The sequence below is a fragment of the Chenopodium quinoa genome, unplaced genomic scaffold, assembly GCF_001683475.1.
Source record: "Chenopodium quinoa cultivar QQ74 unplaced genomic scaffold, ASM168347v1, whole genome shotgun sequence".
Taxonomy (NCBI): Eukaryota; Viridiplantae; Streptophyta; class Magnoliopsida; order Caryophyllales; family Amaranthaceae; genus Chenopodium; species Chenopodium quinoa.
The window spans coordinates 264390-281817 of record NW_018744729.1 but is presented as its reverse complement, the minus strand read 5'-3'; the positions used below and the strand labels follow the sequence as shown (position 1 = coordinate 281817).

The following is a 17428-nucleotide window of genomic DNA, read 5'->3' as shown; positions in this document are numbered from 1 at the left end:
CAAATCTAGAGTCCCTCTTTCCCGAAGGGGAGGCTTCTGCCCAAGCCCCTGTGGCTGCCCCTGCCCAAGCCCCGGAGCATTTGCCGGCTAGTTCGGGGGGAGTGCCCGGGGGGTCCAGTACACCACCGGGACCCTTGGGGGATCCATCTTTTGTTCCTGACGATGCCGATGGGCAGCCAGGTGGTCCATCAGGGGAGGAAAGACTACGGAAGAGGCCCCGGCACGGGCCCGAAACTCCATTTCCGGAAGATTTCGCCTGCTCTCCAAGGGCCCGAGCCCTAAAGGGGGAAATTGTTTCATTGATGCAACAATTTCTTCAGGAGCAGGGGATCCCCGTGGAGGATCCTCACAATATGGAGAGGGCTGTCGACTCCTATTTTGCAGGGGCTGAGGAAGAAAATAGGTTATATTTTCTAAAAAAAAGCCGAGAAGAGGGGCGGGAGAAAAGCCGAATCTATTCAAACCTATGCAGGGAGCTCTCGACAGTAATGTCTCTCTTAGATTCTCTGGTGGAAATACGGGAAAACTCCATTCAATTCTCGATGGAAACGGAGTTTTGCGAATTCTCCCCGGAACTAGAAGATCATTTTGAGATCTTCGAACATATTCGAGGGTTCAATGTAACTATTGTCACTTCAGCCAACACACAAGATGAGACTTTACTACCGTGGAGCGGCTTTTTGCAAAAAGATGAGGGTCAGTAAGATGCCGGAAAATCGAAATATACGAGATCACAAACGTGGATTGCTCGCAGCTAAAACAAAAAAGACGTTAGAAAGCTTTTTGTAAAGATCCCGATACCGGTTTTTCCGGCTCCGTGACCGAAAAAACCTAACATACTAGTAACAGACCGAAAAGGTTTGTGAGGTTCCTGCTAGAGTGACTCTCACTCTAGTGGGGAGAAGGCAGGTGGGAACGAGCGGAGCGAGAGCAAGTTCCAGTGGCGGGCTGTCTTCATGGTTCCCAGATCATGGTATAGAACTCGATGTAGCCCTTTTGATGCGGTGCTTTCTCGATCAACTATCTGACTTTAATGAAGAAAGACAGCTCAACGAAGTGTTTTCAGCTTTGTTTTAGCCGCTGGACATGCCCTTACCCTCGAAGGAAGGAAGGGAAAGTTTAAGGGCATGTTCATATCGTTCTAAGGCAAAGGGAAGGTGGGTCTTTATAGGGTATCAGACTGATAATTTGCTCATACTATTTATGTTGAACTTTATTCATACTTGAGCTTTCTTCATACTGAAGTTGCTCATACTGATCATTTGCTCATACTGATGGTTCGTTAGGCTACTGCTGTCTCTGGTTGGTTATGCTACTGCTGTGTCTGGTCAGCCTATTACGATCTAGCATTGGCCCCAACAAATTGTCTAGCCACAGCGAATGAATCAAGCTGGGAAGTAAGGGATCGGAGCTGCTAGCACTGAGTGGTTTGTCTGAAAATAGGAGATGATTCAATATCAACCTATATCAACTGAACACCCCATAATAGATAGACAATAAGAAAATCTGAATGATGATTTAGATTAATACCTTCTTGAGATTTTATTACATCTACTCTAAAGGGTATCAGAATTGATATATGTACTTTTTTCTTGCTTTTCCCCCATAATGCAAGCATGTAAGCATGTAAACAACCTTAATGCTTTGCAAGCACTAAGTAAGTAAACTACCTTTTGTACGATATCAGAAATGACCTATGACCCGAAAGAAAAAAGATGTTCAAAACTTCCCTTTAGGAATAGGCAGTTAAGTCATACCAGACATGAAATCCTCAGCCTCGAATGAAAGATATGAGGAATTTCATTGCCTCTCTTTTCTGGCTAAGGGGGTCCCGTAAACCTAGCTCGCCATAGGATTGTGCGGGTAAGACTTCTCTTATAATGAGTAAAGAGGCTATAGCTATAAATAAGAAAACATCTTAAACTGGCAGGCCCTTCCATAAGTGGGTTATGCCCGATACTTGGGACAAGAAATTCTCCTTTTCCTCCTACTGGAGATACCCCTCTTTCTATTTAACTTTCTATTTCAATATGTTTTTTTGTTCTCAGAGGTTTCCTTTCAGTTCAATGCTTCCTCTCCTTCAAATCTTTCAAATTCTTCTTAAGGTCAAGGCAATGTAATTGGCTCGCTAAAGCTTCTTTTCATTCTTCATTTGAGCATTTGCTTCTTGTCTTGCTGACCCTGGGATTGGCAAGGAATTCATTTAATTAGCTGATAAGTAAAGCTAGATCTTTTGAAGAGCCCATAGCCCGACTCCCATTAGACGACCTCTAACAGGATAGCTAGACTACTGGAACTAAAACTTCAACTAGATAGACTATCCCTCCATGACTGGAAACTAGGTGTATGTCAACTGCCCCTCTTCCTAAAACCGCGGTTACAAGAGAAGGAAGGAAAAGGGCACTCTCCGCTGCATTGGCACTGGATGTCTTTAGGACTTCAACAGAATAGTCCCTTTTTTAATGAATGGCGGGGAACTTTCCTAAGCGTAATAACTTACTTGCCTTATCCTATCCCTTCCCTATTGGTCGAGTAAGAAAATCTCTCCACTTGAGAGACACTCGTCTGGAGACTCCAACTCCCAGGAACTCTCTCTCTCTGCAAGAGAACTATCACTTTCCTAATAAATTGAAAACCTATCTTTCTTTCTCGCCTGAAGGCACAGGCAGGCCTATCTCATAGGTGGTTCAGGATCAACGGATGCCTTAGTAAGCTACTGGATCTAAAGGTAGTTGACTTGCTTACTCAAGAGAGCAAGGTATATTTGACTTACTTGTTACAGTAAGGTATGAAGTCGCTTAAACCTTTTGGTATGTAATCGCTTATGCGAAGCGTTAGGGAAAACGAAACACGTAACAGCTACTATTGCTCATTATTCAGATGGTATTACATCCCTTCTCTGTCTTAGGTATCAGGCTTCTTCTCGTCTGTCTTTGTATTCTCTTCTAATTTAAGGTTACTACCCTCACTATCTTCATCGATATATAGTCTCATTATCTCTTCATTAAGATTACTATCTGTATTAATAGACATCAAATCTTTAGAATTCTTATCTATATTTGGAGGATCCCATCGATCAATCGTATTGTCTATATTAGTGTGAGAAATAATAAGATATTTATTCTCTGCAAGTAGATGACCGTCTATCCATGATTCATGCCGCATCCTAGAATTGTATTCATTGATATCACCGATAATAGTCTTCATGCTTTTGGGATTAATACCAAACCTTCCGTAAAGCGAATTCATAAGGAGTTTGTACACAAAGGACATAGCATTATTACCATCTTTCTTTGCCTGTAATCGATTATTAAAGAGCGAGCTAACATACCCTATGAAAGGACTTTCCGTCTTCTGGAAAAGGTACCCTCTTAATGGGATTATAGTATACCCAAGCTTTCTTGCATATTTGAACTCCTCGCTATAGTATACACCATTCCATTTCCCGGTTGGGAAGAGAAGTCCCGTCTCTTTATTTTTTCGATAGGGAAGGAAGGGTCTCTCAATAGAATCAGGACATTCTACGTAAGCCTCAATAAAGCCATAGATGCTATCTAAATCCGTATTATTTAAATTAGAAACCCACACAGGCTTACCTCCAGGTATATGATACTCTTTCATTATAAAAGGATAGAGAGAGTTCACATCGTAGTAGTACAGGTTTTCACCTTTTGGGATATATGCGTCGGTATGACCACCATAGTACCCCCTTCGAATGAAGGAATCTTCATTCCGATTTGGGATATGAATATAGCAAAGCTCCTCGTTGTAGAAATTCATACGAAAGATACCAAGCGCCACTGAGGATACAGTGATCCAATCCACAATGTCCACCTTGAAGAGCTCCCAATATATGCTTTGGGCTTTTTGCATGACACCTCCAAGGAGTCGAATGTCCTGCTTCATATATTTGATCACTTCTTCTTTCTTTTTATCTTCCTTTAGGTTCTCTAAATTAATAGATCCATGGTCAAAGGTACCTTTATTTCCTAACTCAGGGCATAGATTCTTTGCTAGATCGTCGAGACTACCCGGAAGTCAAGTAAGGGAGTCTCGGAACCTGAATAACACACGCTTTTTGTAATAGACAACAATTTCCAATATTTGACGGTTTCTTATAAGAGGTTTTACTTCATATCTCTTATATTCTTTATGACACACAATGAAGTGTTTCAGAATGAAAACTCCATCGAATTTTGACAAGTTGTGGAAGTAGACGGTCTGAATATCAGGATTTTGTCTAATAAGAGAGATCATTCGGAAAATCAAGTTCGATAGTAACATATCACTTCTTTCCTTTTGGGTAGGGAATCTATTATCAGGATAATCAGAACTGTAGTAATAATCCACATTACAATCATTAATAGGAACATAAGGACGAACAATCATGACACCTGCAGCATAAGGATAATGCAAATCAATTTCATCATTGATTTCCTTAAAACTTTTCTGGGATTCATCTAAATCACTAGATTTATCTGTATTGAGGGTGATTGTCTCAATATCGGCTACCAAGAAAGGTTTCATACCTTTTGCACGGTTTTTCAGCGATGTTAAATGCTTTGGGTACGTTCGATTACGCCGCCCAACAACACGAGGAGTTATAGGCTCTATATCCTCATCCTTTAACTCGCTAGCAGAATTCTGGCTTTCCAGAATGTATTTCACCCTATCCTCTAATGAAAGAGATGTCTTATTTTAGACTTTCCCTTCCACAAAGGTTCGAAGGGTGACGCCAGTCACTACACCCGATTCATACTTCTCGCAATTAAGTTGAACCATACTAAGAATACGTGAATATACATATCCCATAGGAATAAGGCTCCCATCATCGTAGGTTAAAGGGATTGCCCTTCCAAGTGCAAATCCAATCTCATCACCGCGCCATATCTTCATATTCACAATGGTAGTGAATTTTGCGTAAGATCCAATGGAAGGATAAGTATACAGTATAAGCAAATCCATAATACACAATGTAATAAAACCAACCTCCCCAAAAGTGGGGAAAGGAGAACGGAATGAATGACGAGAAATGATCAAACCAGGATGTGGATTGCGAACCGCGGATTTCTCTATCCGCGTCATCAACAACGACAAACAATCCTTTTGCCGCTGTTGGAAGCCCACAGGTATAATCATACTCATTAATAATGCACACAATACTGCCCGTCGATCTTACTCATAAATTGCTCCCATTTAATCTCATGATTATCCCATTTCATATCCACAGAGCCACTCCTTGGATCCTCACAGCACACAGTGCGCACATAGCCAAAGTAGTACGTTTTAAAACGAGAGACGTTGGCATTCCACACTTTAAGCTTCTCTTTCTTGTTTTTAAAGGTTTCAGGTAAAATACAATTAAATAAAGTATCTATACACTCTTCAGTTAAAACTATATAGGGGAATTGTTCGATATTCACCCCAAGTTTGTTTTTATCAAGACCATTCTGTAAAGCGAGTCTAATAATATTAGAATTAAAAAAATTATTAATGAATCTCAGGGGTGGACCCAGGCTTGTAAATACAGTCTGGTATATTCGCGGTAAGAGTTGGCAAAAGTAGACATTACTAATAAAATTCTCATGTACGGTGTAAATAGGAGCATTTAGACCTTGCATATTTAAAACCACCTTCATAGCTATTAAAGCATCTTTTTGATGGATGAAATTCACGAAAGTAGACACTTCAGTCTTCTTACGATCTCTCTTGTCAGAAGAGAGTCTAAGAGTAACCATACGTTTCTTCTTTCTTATTTTGTCATAAACCCAAATGATATGGGAATCCTTAACCAAAAAATCCTGGCAGGTGGAAAAGAATTGAGTATCGTAGACAACATGGCTATCGCAGGTAGAAGCAAACCAACCTATAAGGCGAATCAAACGGATCAAATGATCCATTTCCTTGTAATATTCCCTCCAAAACTTGAAGCAGAGGGAGGCCAACACAGCGCTTTCTTTGTAAGCGGGATAAAAGTACGGCTTCAACGCCGCTTTAATATTACCCGCCGTACTCATTTCAGTCTTTCCGTAGATAATAGGCATAAAAATACTTTTTACCAATTTGCGATCAATATACTCATTGTATAATTCTTTGACGGAATCAGGAAGATCTTCCTTATTAAGGAAGGACTTTAAATCATCCATAATAACAGAATAAACATCAGCTATGGAGTCTGGCTTCTCAGGGTCGGTTATAAGATTCGTTCTTTTAGCCATAGGTTCATTCAACAGCAAATAAGCCATTATTTGGTAGGCACTAGCCGAAGCATCTTGGGTAATAGGCACTCCGCATATAAAATTAGAATCTTCTGATTTATTAAAAATACCCCACAAAAACATCATCCACTGAAAAGGGTTTTTAGCTTTAGCGCTTGTGATAACAATAGCAGAATCATAACAAAAACCATCCTCTCTACAAGAGTCTTTTTGAATATCACCCACCTCCTCAATAACACATTTTTCTACATCTGTAAAAAACATGTTAGCCGAATCAATAGGGTTTGTCGAGAAAGACTTATAATGGAACCCACCAGCAGCTCGATAATAATAAAGCATTTCCTGTATTACATGAGGTGCTAGTACAAACTGAGAATTATTTATAAATTCTTTAGCATCAAAGAGAATAAGACTCCGTGCGAGATCACGCTCGTGGAAATGCAAGATTCCACTACGATAGATTCGACCACGGAAGTCAAGAAATGCCGGTATATAAAATGTATAACCAGCGTAGGCTGAGGCCATTTCTAGAATGGTTCGCTCATAACGAGCTCGTTGGATGTTAGTATACAAAATCTGCATGACAGCTTCTAAGCTTACGGAGTTATGAAAACTTTGACTCTCTTCCAGGTACACCCGTCGTACTCTATCAATTATTTCATTGGTATTAATTTTGAGAAGAAATTCCGGCATCAGAAACCCACGAGAAACCAATAAATCATCGTTTCTTTCAATAAAATTGAGATAGTCTTCATTAATTAGAAATTTTTGATTTTGCAGTTTATTCATAACTTCGCAAAGGTTATGAGCCTTGGAATGGGTGTTTTTGTCATTTTTATTACCAAAAAAAAGAAAGAAATTCGATAAGTCCCCCGATGATAAAAGATTGTACCCCTCATTCGTTTCTGTACTATTTAAGTACCCACCCGATAAACAAAATATGCTCAATAATCGGGAATTATCGCTTTTTGATTCAACAATTCCCCATTGTTTGGGCTTATACACCATTGGTAGATGGAGTTTTATTGGAAGAAGAGAAGTGTCGAATTTACACTCAACGTAGACACCGCTGGAACGATAGTGATAACCCTTCTTTTTTTTTACATCGGTATTATTTTTAACTGAAGTATCCAAAACCTTAAGGTCTATCAGACCTCGTTCAATCAAAAATTCGATCAAAGCAGTACCAAAAGGATAACTTATAAGATTTTTTGATTTCTTTTTATTGGCAGCTTTTTCCATCATTTTATTACCGTTATGACGAACCAGAGATTCAATCCTTTCGATAACACTAGCACACCTTACACTACTTTCAATGCTGAACAAACTACTTAAAACATTAATTAAAATCCATTCAATGGTATAAGGTCCAAAAACAGAAAGCATCTCCATATCTTCAGGAGAAAGTATATTCTTATAACCTTTTGCATTATCATCATTTGCATTATCATCATTTGATTTAGGGATGATCTTAATCCTTGAAGGTGTATCACTACTCTTATCCACTTTAAATTTACCTTGAAGATACTCTTTAGCACTAGGTAATTCGCTGTTAATGAACATCTTCATCAGCCCAGGCTGACATTGATAGACAGATTTCTCTTCGTATGATAAACAAAGATTTTCTATCTCATTTTGTAAGTCCTTCAAGCTATTTTCGGTGTGTTCTTTACCAACACGCGCTCTATATTCCTTCCATTTTTTTTTTTTTCAATTAAAGAATTCTGCTATAAGTGGGTTTGATTTTCCAACTATTGTTGTGTCTCTACCCTGGACTATCATCCCTCTTCAATTTTGCGTAGTCTAACAATAGATCTGATATGATCATTGTGTAGGATAGCTATCGCAAGATCTCAAGGGTATCAGTAAGAATAGAAGCCATTTCTACTATATCTACCCTGGTTATGAGAGGAAATCCGCGTTGAAGCATTAATTTCGTACAACCAGAGTATGGCTTCGCTGGTTATGCTATAACCTATCCCACTGATATTGTCCTATCTGTTAGATACAGAAACGAGACATCCTATAGCAGATTCTAGAGAAATAACTAGTTGATAGGGCTACTATCAGAGACCCGCTTCTTTCTCTAAAGGGTACGGTTTGGTGAAGATATCCACCAATTGCACCTCTGTAGGAACATAAGAAGGAAGAATAGTACCATCCTGAATAGCATCACGAACGAACGATCCGTCTGGTTCGAACTGACATAGGTGAATCGGACCTACACCTACCTTACGCCAACAAGGGATCGCTTTGGTTACGCAGTTCGGGTGACAACTCATCCCTACATCTGCGGGTCGTTCGACCATACCAGTAAAGAGTTTCAATACCAATAGCCGCTCCCGCACCCATTACTTTTACACCTTTTAACCATTAAGCGTAAAACCTCGAAATACGAATGAAATAAAAAAGGCGATGATGATGATTTTGAATTCAATAGTCTACAAGCCCGCCTCTGAGAGCGAAGTTGGAAGAATCTCTGTTGCCGTATCCGATGATGCTAGCGCAGTCAGAAGAATGGATCAAGTGGGAATTGATTCGTTTAAGTTTCCGAAGTAAGTTCGCCTAGTTTTAGGTATCATCACTCTTACCGTCACCGTCCTCTGCCTTATATCATATCAGCTTTCTTCTATTGATTGACCTTATGTAATATGGGATGTGAGAAGAAGACTGGCTGCCTGTTGAGTGTAGTAGAAATTCTGGACGTAGCTATCTACATACTCTTTCAGTAATGCAATGAATGAGGACTGTTCATCATGAGACAATGAGGACCCTACATGGACTTCTTTTACATCACTATCTGACTCTATATTTACAATGACTGACTCTTCTACTGGAGACATGCATGTCCTAGGTGCATCAGACAATTCATCATCAGATAATGCAGAATGTTCAGGTTCAATGTTTTGAATGAAAATAGGTTCTGGTGTTAGATCAGGATTGGAAGTTTCTGAATCAGAGATATCGGATTCAGTATGCAATGAGGAGAGGCTGGATGACGATTTATTTATCGGTATCGTATCCATCGAATGAGTTAGAGGAATGGTTTAGAGAGGTGGGAAAGATTTTTGGGCGGTTTCCGAGGAATAATTAAAAATTCAAGGATCCGTTATCCATCTTGCACTCCACGCTCCAATCATGGGAAACGTGGTCCGAGGGAGGTATCATTAAGGCTGTCGGATCGAAACCTCGCTCTTCGGGATCGGCAAACTGAAACATCTTGCGGAGAACACCATAACATAAGTGCTTCACCCAATCTTCGTCTTCTGCGGGAACTTCCCGTTTTTCCTTAAACCAGGTCTTGATCAATTCCGGATCTCTTGCTTCAGCAAAGAAAATCTCCAACCCAGGTCTTCGAACCTTGGTCCGTGGGTCACACCATGGTTCCGGGAACTCGTAGTAAAGTTCCTCATCTCCTTGCAACACAAACTGACCGTTGAGTGTTAAAGGAAACTTCTTCAGGGGTAAATGATCCTTATTGACCCTATATTATATCCCAAACTTTCTAAAGAACGCTGGATTGGAGCCTTCTCTCTGTTCCTGCTTCAAGCTGAGTAGCCAAATACCTTGGGTGAAAGCTTAAGTGTTGGAGCAAAGCAAAGCCCCGATCGATCTAAAAGATTATAGGGACTCCCTGCATCGAGCTTCTTGCCCAACCCCATTCCTAAACTACCTTCACGCATAGGTCCTTCCGGGGATGCTGCCTAGCAGCTTATCGACAGAGGGATTAGGAATAGAAGGACCTAGCACTATCATAGGAGTAAGTTTACTCTCAATGTAAGAACTCTCACTAGAGAGGCTTGCTTACCTTATGACTTCAACTGGGAGGGCAGCGGGAAAGCTACTCCAAGTAAATTGACTAGCCTACGCTAAAGAACCTCTTCGCTTTGCTTTGTTTGAGTCACTTCGTCCCGAAAGCTTTCGTGTGAAGAGTAAAGGTCAAGCTAGAAAGCCGGGTTCTTTCACCAATCCATCGAGTGTAATTCCTGCTATTGGGAGTTCTGCATTAAAGTAGAAGCTAGCAAAGCAAGTCAGGGAAGCTAATTGCGACAGTTAAGCTATTTCAAGTTTGTAATATTTTGAAAGCTATCCTGTTACAGATTCTGTTAGCAAGCCAGTTCCATTATTGATATTGATTGACAGAGAGCAAAGAACTAACCGGTGTTAGCAGTCTTTCCGGTCTTGCGCACTTCTCACTGTACATGCCAGTCTTGAATGCCAGGACAAAAAAGCTTTTTAGGAAGAGTGAATAGCACTTCCCGGTCAGTTTCCTTTCTTGCTTACCGGCTTAGCTCTGCAGAACCAATAGGTTTCCATTCTCCTAATTCAGCCTATAGACTTTGGTTTAGGTTCAATCCAAGACCAGGAAAGCAACGAAGCCCAATGCCAAGCAAAGCCCTAGACTACAAGTGAAGAAATTGGGTTCAACTAAGCCCTTAACCCAACATGAGGTGGAGCCTTAACCCGACACAAGAGGGACCTATTAGGATAGTGGGCTTAGAGCAAGACCCATCAGTGGATAAGATCACAACAAGAGGTGTACACGTTAGGCCTCACTCAAGGTAATGGGCCAACCCTAACGAGTCCAAACAAATTTTATCTTATTGTATGACAAAACCACAGATTGGGCTTAATATTCAAGGCCCAGAAAAGAAGATGGGGTGAATCCAGAAAGCCTTACCGCTCTTATTCCGCAGCCTTTAGCACATAGCAGTCGACGCAGAAGAGAGCAGCCCTACAAAATAGTCAACCTTCCTTCCAAAAGCTTCGCTTTAGCGACTACATACCTGTGATGTTAGTATTCGTATTACATACACTGATGTAAGTGGAATCAATCACCTAAATGACATGATTCAACTGCCAGTGAGATTAGGAGCTTCCTGAGAAGAGTAAGTTGAATCAGCAAAATTGGATGATTCAACAACTGATGAATTGTTTGTTGAATCCCGCAAAGATTCGCGCTCGCTCTAAAAAATCGACTATCCACAGTATAAATAGAGAATCAACAAGAACTGCCATTTGCCATAAAACTAAGCGGTCAGTATACCCGAGATCCTTTCATTCCAAGTTGCCATCATCTTCTTGTTCTTTTTTATGCTCTCTGGTACATTAGCCTCTAAGGCTGTTTTCAGCCTCTCTTTTGATATTACCTTACTGGTAGTGAAAGGTTCATTAGAACTATGTTCAAAAACATTCATATAGATGAACTCGTTGATGATTGAAAGTGGAGGGCCCATGTTACGAAAGACGCCGTAATAAATCTTTGGTAACATATAGCTATATTCAGCTGTTGTTATAAAGTTATCGTGAACTGTGTATATAGGAGCGTCTTTTAGAAGACGCATCCCGTCTACTACACTCATTGCAATATGGGCATCCTTTTTATTTGATGAATGAAGTTTAAAAGGGTAGAGATTTCAGTCTTCTTACGATCTCTCTTAGAAGAAGAAACTCTGAGAGTAACCCGACGCCTCTTCTTCTTCTGATTAGGAAGATCATAAATACTTATCTGTATTGGTTCCAAAACCATATAATCTTGTACCGTGGTTAAGTAAGGTATCAAGATGATGAAGTGAGTTAGTCGCACTGCAACTGGATCTAGCGATTCTTACAAAGAAGTAGTACTTCCCAGGAGGAGTACCTCGGATCCCTCTGCTTCTCTCGTAATGGCTACTTGATCTATCAGAGAGAGACGTTCCTAGTCACTCTGGCCGCTCTTTAACCTCTATTCTCTTGGGAAAGCAATTCTAACAATCGAGCTCAGTGAGGGCTCAGGGTATTATCTCGGCAAAGAAACAGTCCATCCCTTGACCTTCAACCTTTCTGCAGCCAGGAAATAACCTGATCTTTGATTCTAAGGATTTCTAAGATAAGACCATGGGAAAAAAGAAAGGCTCTAAGTCCTTTTATCTCCCTAGATGGGGCATTAAAGGTCTTAGCACTTTCCCTCTTACCTTCGTCACCTTGCCTTGGATCCTTACTCGCTCTTGGGATAGGAATGAAGCCAGTGTCCCTTCCAGTCCGATCAAGAGTTACGATATCCACGTGCACGTGAAAAGGACACTGTGAGGACAGAAGGAGCTGCTATTGAATGCAAAGTAACTGTCATGCTTATCCGGTCTTAGCATCTTAGCATATGGCATTACCTCCAGGCGGAAGCCGGACTCCTCTTGAAGAATCAGCTCAACTTAAAAACAGTTTCGGGACTTGTCCAACAGCGAGTCCCGAAGGTGGGGACTGATTATGAGATCATCAGTGATATGAAAATAGAACTGGGTCCGGATCATCCCCTCGTCCAGTTTGTTCGAAAAGAATCATTAATCATATAATATATATAAGATATAAGAGGGGAAGAATCGACAAAGAATGACGAACATAAAACCGTGAATGAAAAAGCGTTAGGAGAATGATCGACTCTGTTATGTTAGAAGGTGCAAAATCAACGGGTGCCGGAGCTGCTTCCAATTGCTCGGAAATTCTCAGTTATATGGGGGGCTTAGATAGTGAGCAAAAACAATTGATCAAGAAATTGGTCAACTTTCACATGAAAGTTGGTAAAAGAACGAAGGTTCGTGCTATTGTTTATAAAACTTTTCATCGCCCAGCTCGAACTGAAGGCGATGTAATCAAACTTATGGTTGACGCCGTAGAGAATATAAAGCCTATATGCAAAGTAGAAAAAGTAAGAGTAGCAGGTACTATTTATGATGTCCCCGGGATTGTAGCCAGGGATCGTCAACAAACCTTAGCTATTCGTTGGATCCTTGAAGCAGCTTTCAAACGACGTATATCCTACAGGATAAGCTTAGAGAAATGTTCATTTGATGAGATACTGGATGCTTACCGAAAGAGGGGAATTTCGCGTAAGAAAAGGGAGAATCTTCATGGACTGGCTTCCGCCAATCGAAGTTTCGCGCATTTCAGATGGTGGTAAAGTGAAACTACATAAGGAGCTCTTCCTCATTCAGTCAGATTATTCAGTAAGATATGCTTTGACCATTTTGCTTTTTGTATGAATATTTATATAGAAAGAATTCCTTATACTCTTTTCTTCATTGGGTTGGAGGAATCCATAGGAAAAAAATGACCTTATGTATGAAAGTTTTTTCCAGAGTTAGATGTGGCCTCTCATTCCTTAGGGAGTGAGAGGGTAAGGGAGAGAGGGTGGGTGGCCCCTTACGCGCTTTTTTAGTAGGAGTTCAATGTAGTCGGATGGAACGGAAGCGTATATAGGAAACGAATCGGGCATCTATGGAAAGAATAAACCTTCTGCGTTGTCTAGTAAGCTGCCATTTTCATATAAAAAAAAGAAAAAAATGGAATAGGGAATCACTCGGAGTCTGAATAAGATCAGCAGGAAACGCAATGATAGGGCGCCTCAAACAGAGGCAGTGTTGCAGAAAAAAGATCTTTTTTCTTCTTCAGTTAGTACAAATTCGGTCGATATCGACAATCCAGTTCCGCGGGAAGGAGGCCTAGAAAAGGTCAGCAGGCAAATAAAAAAAACCTGCCTTTTTCTTTGTGTTTTGGCCTCCAAACAAAGTTCTTATCACCATCGGGCTTATCCCTTTGTATTTGATTAGCAGCAATGAGATAGGTTGATTTTGACTCAAAGTTACCATATGCATCCAGGCCTACCTATCAGGTTTGTGAAAGGCTAACAAGCAAAGCATATCTTTTGAATAAGGCTGCTTTTGCCACTGTTCGTGTAGACTTCCTTGTGGTTCCATCAAACTGAACTGGGTCTAAGGCTATAATCTCTTCAATTCAACGGTTGAACTCAGGGCTCAATAGCCCTTTTTCGGTCTTTTAAGCAGGGTTGAATTCATCTGTTGAGAGAACCCGTTGTGGAATTCGCTTCTAGTCTTTTTCCACTTCCAAACCTATCCAAGGATTCGGCCTCAAGCGCTTATTCTTAGGCCTATGACATCTTACTTAGGTAGCAGCAATACAATACCGATGAAATGCAGGACCGAAGGTATTAACAGGCGGAAAACTTCAAAATTCTGCTAGCTTCTCCGCAAAGACTTCCATCTGCCGAAAGACGTGGATTCAGCATCCAATCCATATCAAAAGTCCGGTTGATCCAGCTATTGAACACTCTATCAAGCTTTTCTCGTACTTGCGCGGATGCAAGCTTGATCGGGGAATCCGTGGCGTGGTAGCTTCTTTCTGTTCCAAAGCAGCTGCTCATGAATGTGAATGAGTTTGATAAGAGAAAGAGTAGACGTCGAATTGAGAGTTTATGCCTATATCCCCCGATCGGGCTTAGATTAGAGCATTTCATTTCACCCGTCCTGGTCGAGAAGAAATGCGAAAGGAAAGGAAGGAGGCGCTACTTAAAGAAAATCCCTAGCCACTCTGTTAAGTGAAGGCTTATTTGCAGGGCCAAAAGAAAAGATACCGAGGATTCTCCTCTGCAACTACAAGGGCAATAGACGAGAAGTTTTTTATTAAGCCCTGTCTCACTTCCTCTTTTGTTATGTCCCTTCTATCCGCGTGATGTTATCGAAATCGAATTCCTTACGGTGCTTATCCCTTGTTCCTGATTTCGGCGAGACTGTTTTGTTCCAAACCTGGCGGCTCTGACTAGACCTTCTGGTTCGCCTGTCCTGAATAGAATCAGGGGAGGGGGAAGGCCTTGGATCTTGATTCTGGTATTTGAGCCCTATCCGCAGTCTTTCCACTGGGGGGAGTACCCCCCCTCGTTGTTCTTCTTGTTCTATGAGGAGCGCTCACGTAGCTAATCGGTAAAGGCAGCGACTATCTCTGCAGATATGATAAAAAGCGGCTAGACGTCAGTCTCTACTGATTCCTTATTCTTAGGCGTCTGGTAGTGTGTGAGAGATTTCCTTTGTGCATAGGTGCGGGGTATCAAATCTCTTAATGTTACAAGGTGCTCTAAGGGATTAAGTCAGTGAAGTGCCATTCCTCGTTAGGACAGCCAGCCTTATTTCTTTCTCTGGTTTTAAGAGTTAGTGGGTTAAAGAGCCTTTTTCCGCCTTTCGTCTTTCCAGTCAAGCTGTGGTTCCTGCTCTTGCCTCTCATGAATCTCCTCGACCATTCCGGAATGAGTGAGCTTTTGTATCAGTACTGAAGAATCCGGTTATCGACTCGGCAGCTATTGAATCTAAGCCAATTGAATCAGCAACCGCTGGTACAGTAAGCGGTGTTCAAATAGCCGTTGTTGGGATCTTCTCCGCTGCTAGCTGTTCTTCTTACTAGGAGGGCCGATTGATTGACCGAGATGGGAATCAATGCCTAGTTCCGGGTTCGGACATGAATTCTAACTATACAGATTGTATAAGTTAAGGTTCAAGTCAAGGGATTGGATAATGGATCTAGCTTGTGCATCTTTTCGTTCATAGTGGGATATAGCCCGTCCCCTTTCTTTGGTCTATGACCTTTTGCTTCTGTTAATGAGATCATTGGCAAATCTATTATATAAGATTTCATTCAACGAGTCCCTCTAAACTTTTCCTTGGCAGCTGCTCTCGCTTCGTGGCTTGCAGGGCCTGAATCGAATGCTCGAATGTACTTGCTTTTCTTTGTTGAACCTTCTACGGTCTACCCTCTTTCTCGATATCCCAATTCTAGCGTTCGTTAGCAGAAGTAGAGATAGGGGGAATTTCTCTTTTTCTGTGAAAATGACAGAAGCCACTATAAAGGGAAGAAGCTAATCCTGCCCCTTTACCCGCGAAGCGCTACGCTCCTGCTTACGAAAAACGACTTTCCAAGCGAACTACTGAAGACAGACTACTCTACTGGGAGTGGGAATAAAGCTCCAGTCCTTAGCCCTGAACTCCTTCAATATCGCACCTACTACCAAAGAAGCTGAGCCTACTTTACGCACTTCCACACAAAGCAGGCAAGGCCAACTACACAAGCAAGAAGGCATCGCCTGCGGCTTCCAAGACAAGCAAAAGACGAAGAATTACTATACCTTACCTCCTGAACCGACAAAGGGTTTTCCTAAATTCATTTTTTAGAACGAGAAAGAAGAGGGTCCATTGCTGCCTTACCTTGCTTTGCTTGAACTGTCTTAAAGGAAGTCTTCCACTCAGTGAGTCACTTCGTACCTTTGCTAGATTTTTTCTGTCTTTCGGTTGTTTTACTTTCACGTAGGTGGGACAGCGCGGATGGATTAAGAAGAAGAAATTCTTTACAACAATCAATATAAAGTATAGTAAGCCCCCTCTATCTTCTCGACTGTGATCTCTTGTTCGGCGTTGATGACAAATTCTAGCGAAAAAACCTCTGGCTTGAGTCTTGTTCTCGAAGTTGTAAGGGATTTAGCTACCTTAGATAGATGCCAGGATAAGGATTCGCGGTGGATATTGAATCCGAGGAAGGAGGATAGACAAGTAAGGCACTACATGTTCACCGAGCCAAAGTGATACCATGAGACCTGCACCAAACTTTTCCTGCTCCGGTTTCATGGTAAGAAACTTACTCAAGCTAGCAGCGGATACCATGGATATGCAGGTAGACGTCTTGTTCGATTACAGCTGGTATAAGGGTCAGTCATAGATTCTGTCCTATGATAACCAAGGTAAATAGGAGTGAAAACTTACGTCTCTTCTTTACTGAGGCTACAGTCCCAGTAGTCACGAAGCCAGTTCCGGCTTGCTCCGCACAGACTACACAAGCCTTGCTCGAACGAATCAAAGAATTTCTCAGGAGATGATCCACTTTTGGGATTAAGACAAGGAAAGTCTAATTCACATTACTCGGCAATCTTCCCGTCAAGAAAGAAGACCGAACAATTTAATACAAAGAGTTCCGACCAAGACTGCTGAAAAAATATGGCTTGTCGCCAAGGGGTTCACTCTGAAAGAGGACATCGACTACACCTTTCTTTTCTTTTTTGAATACTTCACAGTCCGTTCACTATTGAAACTTCAAAGACATACTGCCAGAGCGCAATGACTTCACCTGCTTTTCATCGTAAGATGATGAGAGCGAGGTAAAATAACGTAGAAAGAGAGAAAGTAAGTCTTCCCGACTATCGCAGTTAGGTTGCCAATTATTTGGTAAGGAGACCTGAGTGAGAGGCTTGCTCTCAGCTCTAGCGACTGGTGCTGGTCTTGCAGTTTTCAATAAGCCTACAAGGTACTAATAATGATGATGCATCTGCTTGTACAAGATAGAAGCATTAAGCGACACGTTATTAGTGCCCTCGTGGCCGATTTGAGGACTGCAATGCCTCA

The 17428-nt window shown here is 41.4% G+C and overlaps 1 protein-coding gene and 1 pseudogene across 1 annotated transcript; both read right to left on the bottom strand.

Annotated features, from left to right (window-relative positions):
• Positions 1-2827: 2827 nt before the first annotated feature.
• On the bottom strand, positions 2828-5145 carry LOC110703533 (annotated as a pseudogene).
• Positions 5145-7781, bottom strand: LOC110703532 (probable DNA-directed RNA polymerase). The gene has a single exon (XM_021881328.1). The coding sequence runs from the start codon at positions 7779-7781 to the stop codon at positions 5145-5147; it is 2637 nt and encodes an 878-aa protein (XP_021737020.1).
• Between the last annotated feature and the right edge of the window lie 9647 nt (positions 7782-17428).